Here is an 11,152-nt window from a genome sequence, read left to right as displayed (position 1 = left end):
CATCGTACCTATACCTGGGAAAACTGAGATGTGCGGTAAGTTACAACGGGCAAATCTCAACATGTTCTTACTGCACTGAACAGGGCCACAAATTCAAAGAATGCCCCAACAGGATACAACCAAGTACCGACAACACGACTAAACAGGAACTTCCGAAAACACCTACGCGGGCTATAGATCCAGACGATGAAAAACCAGCAACACCCCCCAACAAAAGTAGCACAGTGGACCATGCTGCTGCCGAAACAAAAGAACTGCGACGAGGAACAGAACGAGAGAGTGCCAAGGATGCAAAAAAGAGTCGACCCACAACAGAGAATCCACAAGAAAATAGCCGGGAGCCCGACTCCTATGAGGGATCCTCGGAGCGAGAACACAGCGAGAGCCGAGGAAACAAGAGAAAAAACATAAGCGGAGAATCGGATGAACAACAACAACAAGAAGAACCAGGATTTATGGACGAACAAATTCCACACGATGCTTCCTCGATACCACCTAACCTATCACGCTTGATCCCTTGCTCATGCGGACAGCTTATTAGAATCCGAAGAAACAAGAGCTCACGGAAAACAACTCCGAATTTCCATCAACCGATCTACTGTGAACGTTGTACAACAGCCTTTATTAGATGTACTTGTACAAACTTCTCGATAATACGTATCAATAACAGATTTAAATCATTCCAATGCGAAAAATGTGAACACACCTACGAACCCAATCCAGCAGACCTTAATGCAACTGTAAATTAAAGATTATAGATGTGTTTTGTGTGTGTTTTTTCCTCCGATAAAAACCCGTGTTTTTTTCTTTCCGACATTTACACGAGCAGATTTTTTTTAATTTTTATTATTAAGTGTGCCTTAATCGTTTAAGAGCGCTTAATAAACAAAAACGATAAAACCATAGCTTTTTTACGGAGAGTAGCAGCCTAGTGCCCGAGCAAAAGCTATCATTTGTCTTTTCAAGGCGATCCGGGATATTCGTTTCTTGCGTAGTGACTCAAGTTGTCGACAAAACGTGAGCCAACTGTTCGAGTTCGACAAAACGTGAGCGAACTGTTATTCCGACTTATTTGGGGACTGGACAGAAGAGCGCGTAGATGTTTAAGAAGGAGTGCCATCGATCCTTGTGGGATCCCGTCTTTAAGGCGTCATAGCTTGTTTCGTTTATTGTGACCTGGGGTGAAGGTAAAGCTCCGTTTGTAAACTAGCTCCATGGTTATACGGATTATGTACCTGTTTCGTCTGGGAGTAGACGCAGCGGCTTGCAGGCAAAGCTTCGGTGCCATACTGTATCATAGGCAGCTGTAAGTTTATGAAGTGCAGCACCAGCCTTTTTGTTAATCCCGAAGCTTTTCGCGATGTTCTGGGTCATACGGGTGACCTGGAATTCAACCAGGGGAGAAGTTGTCGATTATGGTTTCGACGCAGGGGTAGACCAAGCGTTTGCGGACTTTCAAGAGGACACACAAAAGAGATAGGGGCAACAAATCTTCGGGCCCTAAATCACGATGATAAAAGCTCTTGAAATTTTGTGACCCAGAACCTTGCTTGGCTTTGTTTGATAGAGCACAGCAGCGAAGTCATTTGGAGAGAAATGGCCAGAGATGTTTTCGCCATCAGGGGTTTCTAACCTCTAAAGGTCAGACACTTCTTTTCCAACAAGTTTGGTCCCTCTTTTCGTGTATTCCGCATTCAGTCAGTTGCGTGGCGAATGTGTTGGATGAGAAAAAGCGCGGGCGTATTGACTAAGCTGACCGGCCAGCGAAATTGTTCAAGACACTGTGAGCAGTATTGATAGTATTGAGCTTATAGATCTGTCCACAGCGCTAGCTTCTTGGGATTGGGTCTCTGCAAGAGAAGAGAAAAGAGCGTCAAGAGAAAAGAACGGCGGTAAAGGACGTGATGTGGTGTGTCACTAAGTTTTAAAGTTATAATTGCTGAAGCGATGCAATAAATAATAACAGTAGGTTGTAAGTCTTGCCAAGGTTTCTCTTTTGATATTTTATTAAAATACAGATTTAATAAAAAAAAACTAACCATTTGAGAAAATTTTCTTTTCGTTAAACTTATTCATAATTTTAATAGTTGGCAAAACCGGCAAAAAGATCTAAAAATGCGTTTTATTGATCTTGTTTTACCATGTGAACCAGAAAGAGGATCAAAATGTCATACAACAAAAGGGTTATAGGCTACTTTTATAAACACATGTTGAGTGTTAATAAGCATTTTAAATTCCGACATGATATTGTTGGAGATATTTATGACAAACTTGAATTTTATAGCCTTGCAGCGATTGAGCTCGCCTACCTCTTCAATAATATCAGGTCATAATATCATATCATACGACAGAAGAGATTATTACGATGAAATGTGTTCGACCAACACGTCAATAAGAGATAAGAGCTTTCAACTTATATTGCATAGAATTTTCATTGTTAGGTTGCGTCCTTTTTAAAGTGGTTAATTTAACCTTCCTAAAAAGGTGTGAGTAACATTTTGAAGTTTACATCACGATCTTCTGTTTTTAATGTGGCCACATCAAAATTAGCATGCGACCAACTTATCAAAGAAACCTCTTATCATGTTACGTCCATTTGTATTCGTCACTTCATTGACTTTTAACGTAATCGTTTACAAGTTTGACTCGTTTAGGCTACATATCAAAGTTTTGCACATATTGCAACTACTTTTTAGTGAAAGTGTCACGAAAAGTGATATTGAACCCCCATATTACTATGGAATTTTGTTAAATTAAGTTAAACGTTAATGTTAAATTAAGCCTTAATAGAAAATCAATGTACCAAAATACAGCAGTGAGTCATTATCACTAAAAATGCTTTGATTCAGCACAGTATATTTTCCGAAAGCGCAGTCAAAAAGTGAAAAGCAAAATTATGAAAATATTGAAGACGGTGAAATAGGTAAAAAAACAACAAACAATTTTAACGAATGTTAACTTTATACAATGACGAAAATGCGGACATAAATAAAGGATGAGGTGCTAAAATGGAATGAATGATCGCAACTTACGTTAATAATAAAAGACTATAAAAGAGGCACACTACAAATCTAACTGTACAAATAAGGAAAATTAGCGAAAAGTAACTATCCGCTCACCAATACGTGTGTGATATAATTATATACTGTACAGTATATTAGCACAATAGGTTGGTCAGAAGAAATCATTGCACCGTTGTACGGCAATGTAAAAATAACAAACATTACCAAAACGAAACTGCCAAATGATGTACTGTATTTTACGGACCATAAGGCGCACCGGGCTATAAGGCGCATTGTCAATAAATTGCTTTGATTAGTTTTTTGTTCATACATAAGGCGTATCGGACTATAAGGGCATATGGCTATAAGGCACATGTGTTACCGTATAAAGCTCATTAAAATACGTTGTGAGCATGCGCATACGCATTATGATCCATACATTAGGCGCACCGGCTTATAAGGCGCACGATCAATCTATGAGGAGAAAAAAGGATTTAAAGTGCGCCTTATGTTCCGTATAATACGGGAATTTTTACTCGTTATACATATAACACTGAATCACGAACAAATTACCAATCTACTGTTCTATGTGTTGGTTCAGCAAAGTGCAAATGTTCCTCATTTTCACATTCTTCCGTTGTCACCAAAAGAACTAAATTGTTTTCTGCCAGCTCCAAATTGCTATAAAGAGCAACAAGAATAACAGAAAGCGCAATGCGTAAAATTTGCAATGTAATCCCTTTATGCATGCAAAGATTACAGAAATCCCATCACTTACCCCCTTTTCATAATTATAATATTTTCTTGCTCATCTATAATTTTCTGGCAATCGACTGGACCATAACTGCCAGGATTTCGAAAGGGGATTCCACAAGGCATTCCAGTGATGCTGAACTCGTTAATTTTAGCATACGGCATACGTCCATTGGATTTGTGCATTGTCTCACCTGTAAAGCACCAGAGCAAAGATACCAAGGCATGCACAAACACAACTTAATATAATTAAGATAAAACAATTAGCATCAATTCTATTGTATTACATTCTATTGCTTGGAAAAATACGCAACACTAATAATAAAATTTTTTATTTCACACCGTTAGGCTAAAGAAAGACAATTTGTTGTCATAAAAAGACTTACAATATTTCTTATTAAAAATTTTTCGAACTTTCATTTGCAATTCGGTGTTTTTTTGTCTTGAAGTACTGCAAGCTGTATACAAATATATAGCATACGTTACTTGTAATGAAAATTTTTTCATACTTTATGATTAACGTGATTAATAATGACACTAATATCATTCAGGTTCATATGCAAAAAAAATCTTCAATGAGTTAAAGTTAAAAAATAAGTGCTATAAAAGTTCCTTTTAATATATGCTTGCAGTAAATGTAACTGTAGTTAATCATGTTCTTACAAATGTTTAGAAATATCACAGTAAATTACATAAAATTACCTTTTCCGCCATGTAAAATCTCAATAAAGCCACTTTGAACACTTGGCTCCAAGAAATATGGCCTTACATCCCTGCTTCCAAATGCATTGAATGTATCGTTAACAAATGCCATTCCACCAACCGCCACACCAATTTCTTCAAGTTCACCACACTAAAACAGGAACAAGTTACCTTTGTTTCGTGTACAGCACGGTTACACCATAGTATAATATGAACAGCAACATACAGCTTGAATTATTCGAGCAATTGCATTTTGTCTAAGTTTTTTTTTCATATTTCCATCCATTTCAGTTGGTGGTATGGAACTTTCAGAATTGAAGGTCTTTGCTTTCTCTTTCCAAACTTGTTTCGTTTGCTTCGGAAGTTCTCTCCACCTGCTACCCCAGAGTTTGAAATCTTGAAAAACAGCAATTAAAAATTAGTACAGAACATTTGAAAGCTTTATAAAAAAATGAACATAAATTGAAAGTAAGGAACACTGAAAACAGGCAAGACCTTACTTCATGCAAAACACTTTGATAACTTGTCTAAACTAGTACTTTCATTGTTCAGCTGTTAACATAGTGAAACCTTCATTTATGTAAATTTTGAAGTTGAGTAGAAGCTTACACCTCTTAAGATTTAACAGCGTCAATCAATGTTAACATCTTCGATATCTAAGGCTTTCTAATAACCAACATAACAGTAAACACATTTTTGGAAATTCATTACACACGTATCATGTGAGGTCACAAATAGCATGCACTTCAAGTCATGCATCATTCATTATGTATCATGCTCTTCACTAATCCAACTAACACTGTGACACAAGTTTCACAATCAAACCGAGAAAAAAAAATTACGACATGCAAATTTAGTAACGAACACAGTAAGCATGAAATCAATGAATGCAATTTATCGGGTGAAAAACAATGAAAATTATTTTCAGTGAGAACTACATTTGTGCATTTAACGACATAATGCTAATGACTCAATGAAGCAAGCGATCAATTAAGCAAACCAGCCAGAATATCAGACCTTGTACATATCTTAAATGAAACACATGTGATGCTGTCTAGAAGCTTCTCCCTTGAAAATTTGGGAAGAAATCATGCAACTGTATTAAAAATACCAATATTCTGTTTCTTAATGGAAGAACAAAATAGATTGTAGCCTGTGATTCTTCGTTTTCGAAAAGGTTTAACTTTTTGAACCCTTCGCCTTATTGATGCATTGTAATTGTAAATCCAGCGCTAAAACACAGCAGTTGTCAAAACGCTAGTAAACAAGCGGCAAAAGTATTTAGTAGTGGCAGTTTAACATACCATCATACAAGAGATCTGAGAAAGGGACAAACTTTAATCATTTTGTAAGATCATGCAATAAACATGCAATAACTACTTTAAGTTGGAGAGTTGTCCCGGACAAGGAACAGAGCTTTTTGTCAGCCAACAAGATTATTTTGGCGAAGACAACTGTTGCAATCTTTGAACTTAAAGTACGTAATGGCATCTTTCAACCAGAGTTCTATCATAATAGCCTACTTCATGCGGAAATTACAGCATAGAGTTACAGTAATGAACTGTAACTTGTTTGTAAAGCAGGGAGTGCAGTTCTACAGCTTGCGGTAATACTGAAAGAGCTGATAACTATAGCAAGTATGAATTATGGCAAATAAAACTTTAATCTACGATGAATAACCTTGATTTGGTTTTTACTTAAACCAGTATTAATGGTTGCTTCATTGAGGTGCTCTGACTTTGCAGTTCTCATACCTTTTGTTTCCCACAAAGATATAAGCATATCCCGCTGGCTTTGTGAAATGTCCTTACTGAACAATGCAAATCAAATCATTAATAAGTGAGACACAAAAATTTTTTTTTTTAAATTGAAAACACAGCTTGTCTGTATCTACACGAAATATCTTACGTCCATCTGGACGGCAATTCAGAATAGCGTTTTATTAACACTTTTAGTGACTTGCATGCAAATAAACAGAGTGACATGAAAAAAATGCCATACTATTACTAACATTTACTTATTTATGACCAAAGATCGAATTAAATATACAACAGATATATACATATAAGTTAGCTATTATACATGAAGAACTAACCGAGATCTTCTAGTGCTTGCCATGTTACTCAGAAAAGAGCAAATAGTACGACAAAATTTTAACAATTTTACAAAAATTAAAACATGCAATAAACTAAACTGTTTGGATAAAAATTAGTTTTGTAAGAAGTAATCACCACTCAATATGAATTAAGAATAGAACATACACACATAAAGATAGTTGTCCTAATAAATAATATAACTTAGGGCACATGTTGCATTAAAAGCAAACGCTCAACACTAAAGTCTTACAGATGTCAAAAATTTACTGTGCACAGATATGATTTTCTTGGTGCTTGGTAATCAACAGTAAGCGCCATGTTCCAACTGCAACTCCTTTTCAAATCATAAAGGCTTCAAAGATTATCAAGAAGTTTGGCCAACCCTTTTATGTATATGGTACACGTAAGTCTTTTCCTACAGCACTATAGTATTACAATATCACAATGTTCTTTAGGCTAATAGCTTATATGCACATACTTTGATGTGAATTAAACACTTAATCTGTGAGGTCATTGTCTGTCTCAGCAAAACCAAGTTATGGGCATTGATGCTATAAAAATGTAAAAATATAAGCGATAGTAGCTGTGACATGAAATGACAAATGTTCCAAATCAATTTACTTGATATTTGTTTGTAATAAGCGATTGTTTTTCGGAGTAAATAGCCATTTATCTGCACAACTTCTTTGACCAGATTTTTGTTTAAATAGGCCATTCTTAAATGCAGTTGAGAATAAATTGCCAGCATTACTGTTCAAAGTGGATGGCTTTTAAGAGGTGGCAAGTTGTTTACAAGCACTTTTAAGAGGATGTTTTAACTAAAATCCATTATATCATATATATTGTAGTAACCGGTGCCCTTCAAAAACTTTGCTAATCGTAACTTTCTTAATTGAAATGTTTGGTCTGAAAAGCATACAAAGTAGGTGGCTTCAGGAAGAAATTGAGTTTTATTTTGAAAACATTACACCAAAATGAAGTGCTGTTTTCAATCCTCGCAGAAAAGCAATCGTTTAGACAACAACAACCTATTATTTGTCGTAATTTTGATGGCAGCCACTTGAGATGGTTGCTTTCGCATGGACTAAGATTCAAATCAAGAGCACTAGAGCCAAAGTACACATTTCAGTAATAACTCTAAACATTCTCTTGGAAAGGTAGAACAAATCTTACTGACACTTTTTAGTCGGAGGTAGTGGTATATTTTGAAATAATTACAAGAATATGTAAAACAGATAATAAAAAAGTCAAGACAGGCTTCAGAATTTCATGGTCCCAAACTAGGGTAAAGTTGGTACAACAACAACAACAAAGGTCAGTAAAGGGGTACACATGAAAAAACGTTTCCAAATTAAACAACTTCATGCATTATGTATTTACTTCCAAGTGAAGTTTCTCCCAAAATAACCAAGTTTCAGTCATTCACAATGTGCATCAAACAGAAGATTTCAGCTGGCAAACAATGTTTGGTGGTGGATAATGTTGCATTCCAAACAAATTAAAAAATTTAAATAGTTTTAATTTAAGAATTTAAAATACGAAATCAAATCAAAATATTTTACTGTTGACAATAATTATTACCATCAAAAAAACTCTGCATAATCTAACAAAACCTTCTTTTGTCTTAAGTTAAAAAGCAATGAAGCACATTCAAAAGTAATCAATTTCGCTAAGCGCAGCATCTTACATCGATTAGCAGAAAAATTCTCGGACAGCAGTTTTTGCCACAGCGTGTGCTCTGACTTACTCTGACTGCTGGTTGGTCACTATGTTTTGTTGTTTCTCTTTAAATTATTTTCTCCTAATCTCACTTGATGCCACTACTAACAGCATGATCTGCATATCAACAAGCACTTCCCAGATGTCTGCGTTGATGCCTGTCCTTTTTGGGTACGTTTGAAAACATCCCTGATGTGTAGTGCGGTACGAACTACACAGTATCGCTTAGTGGCTTGTTTACCATAGAAGGTCTTGAAGTATATCAGCATTCTTGCTGTGACTCACATGACTGAGTAAGCGCAAACAATGTCAACAGAGCAAGTTATGTATGCTGAGCGAGTCCCCAGCAGATATGGACCTTGCCTCATGACACATGACTGTGATAATGACAGCATCTTTGCCAATAGACTAATTGTTCTTAATGAATGGAGATAAATAATTTATAATTAATTACCCATCACAGTTGAGCCAAGTGGTGAGTGAACTTAAATAACGACCCACCAAGAGATCGGGTACTCGGCCAAAAATTGGGAAACAGTGAGCTGACCCTTGGCCAATGCATATATCCAAAATTGGAGAATAAAGCTACCAATGAGTGTTAGCATCCATTTACCCTAACACCAAGGTAGCAAAACGTGAGCTTAAAGCTAACATCAACAGCTCACCTTGTGACACCTTGCAGAAAATTTAAATCTTTGGTCAAAAAATGACTAACGGGCATTGGGCACCAAATCTACACTGTTATAGTAAACAGCGTCCTGTGACTGGATGTAGACCTATAGAACCCCACAGCATGACAATTTTTCTGTTTTTGTGAGCATTGAACCTGCTGGGCTTCAGTGCGATAGAGTCACTCTTTACCTTGCACATTATGAAGCGGAGCCACTCTGATTGCTCCTCCCAAAACTATTTGCCTCAGCAAAAAAGCAAGCCGGATAAATAAAATCAAGATACCCATTGCTCACTGGCTCTACACTGCTAAGGATGGCGTGGGGGACTTAATTGCCTGCTATCTGGAGATGGTTGTTTCTGTTCAACCCTGTAAAAATAGGGAATGGCAAACAGTGTAACTTGTGAACGTAGCACAAAGAAGATTGCAAAATAAAGATTACAACATATCCAGCTATTGTATCCCCATGTTCCCCATGGAATACATAGTCATCAATTTTTGGATGGCAGCATTACCCAGTTGTTACTTGACTCAAGCTCAAACATCTAGTTTGTGTTGCCAAATAACATCTTGCTCAGAGGAAGCAGGCTGATGGTAAAACAGGGATATTTTTACACAAGACATTTATTTTCTAGAGGCCGTTTATTATCATTTTTAATTTGTAATAATCTGCAAACTCATGAATGCATATAATCGACAAATAGCACTCTTTGAGAACGATTGAAACCTTCGTTTATCGAAAGTCAAGACAAATTAAATGATTGCCTTTTGCTTATGATCTGCATATCAGATGGATTTCCTTTTTGAAATACTACAATGTTAAGTTGTTCATTCACTCCACTCAGGATTTCGAAGTTCTCTGACAATCACACAAGATCACTGTACTCTGCAAGCTCGTTATGTAAGAAAGCAGCAATGTTGAGTAGTAGCCAGCTTTGTAGCCGAATGGTTAGAGCTGGCAATTAGGCAGTGTTCACTACCCAGTAGCACTACCATTGTTATGCCCTTGGGGTATTACCAATGCTTGCTCCAGTTCAGTGCTTCTGATAAACATACCTAAATCATTCAGAACTTGCTTAAAAGCTAGCCAGATAAGTGGGGCTGGAGCAATTAAAGATTACCACAAAGGTTAATGGAAGCGAACTAAATTGACATATGAAGTTATACTTCTATCCTAGCCGCCAAATAAAGAAAACCATGTTGATTGCTGTGAAACGCTTTGACCTTATGCCACAGCAGTGGTATGCCACCTGTATATAATTGATGCAATCACACCAGCTTGAATGCAAAACTATTTCAACCTGATGCTGAATAAAAGCACCATGCAATTACCAAAATTCAATTTAATACATTGCATGAGCACTGCAAACCCGAAAAAGTGACTTTTGGCTACTAGAGTACCGGTCTATCGTTGGCTGGATTGCCAGTTCAAACACCATTGTGCATTGCACTGTGCAACAATTAAGCAGTCTTTAGAACTTGCTTGGATCGTACCGTACGATGACCAGCCACAGCAGTTCGACTGGATTACTTATTCGACCTATCGCTCGGTTGGATTACTCATTCCAACACGATTAACCTTCCAACAATTATTTTAAGAGATGGAAATATTCTTTTTAGCCCATACGAATGGGTAATCCGTGCGTTCTTTTTTCCCTTTCCTATGGGCTAATCCTTGACGAAGCGGGTGTATATTTATACATGAGCTGGGTATTTAATTTTAGGAATACAGCGCATCAGAAAACTCATGTTCTCTGCCTCGGGCAGGAATTTGTTTTCACCTGGATTGATGACTCGGCTTTGTCTTTGAAGGTGCGAGTCTACATAGGTTTTTAACCGTTATTGGAGAATGGAGATTCGCTTTACTGTGAACTGACTGTATCAACTACGGCACTAGGCTATAGTTCAGTAGTTTGATATAGGCACTCTGCCTTGCTTTGGAAAGGTACGCTGCTCATTTAGTCAATTCTGTAGTTTGTATACCTGCTGTATAAGTTCCCAAAAAGTGAGGTCTGTGTGTTAAGTTTGGTTGGTTTCATTGGGATTATTGAGGCCTATGTGTACAGGACGTAGTGGATAGTGCCTGATTTGAAAGTAGGGCAGCTTTCGACAAGAAATCGTGCGTTCACAAAACCAACCTTTGGGTCTAGTGCAAAAGTGCATAACCGCGTGACTCATGTACATATTAGACCCCTGCTATAGGCCTCCCG

The 11,152-nt window shown here is 37.0% G+C and overlaps 1 protein-coding gene across 3 annotated transcripts; it reads right to left on the bottom strand.

The window, feature by feature from the left end:
• Nucleotides 1-2,839: 2,839 nt before the first annotated feature.
• On the bottom strand, nt 2,840-10,021 carry LOC143448974 (uncharacterized). 3 transcript variants are annotated; one of them, XM_076948958.1, is made up of 7 exons: nt 6,553-10,021; nt 6,138-6,267; nt 4,684-5,689; nt 4,458-4,608; nt 4,142-4,213; nt 3,781-3,949; nt 2,840-3,683 (listed from the first exon to the last, which is right to left on the bottom strand). In XM_076948958.1, exons 3-7 carry the CDS (start codon nt 4,741-4,743, stop codon nt 3,572-3,574), a joined length of 564 nt encoding a protein of 187 aa, XP_076805073.1. In that variant the 5' UTR covers nt 4,744-5,689; nt 6,138-6,267; nt 6,553-10,021; the 3' UTR covers nt 2,840-3,571. The 3 variants fall into 3 exon arrangements, with proteins under 3 accessions (XP_076805073.1, XP_076805072.1, XP_076805071.1); XM_076948957.1 differs by having other exon boundaries at nt 4,684-4,853; XM_076948956.1 differs by having other exon boundaries at nt 4,684-6,267.
• Between the last annotated feature and the right edge of the window lie 1,131 nt (nt 10,022-11,152).

Source organism: Clavelina lepadiformis, chromosome 3 (assembly GCF_947623445.1).
Source record: "Clavelina lepadiformis chromosome 3, kaClaLepa1.1, whole genome shotgun sequence".
NCBI classification, from domain to species: Eukaryota; Metazoa; Chordata; class Ascidiacea; order Aplousobranchia; family Clavelinidae; genus Clavelina; species Clavelina lepadiformis.
This window is presented reverse-complemented; position numbering and strand designations above follow the sequence as displayed.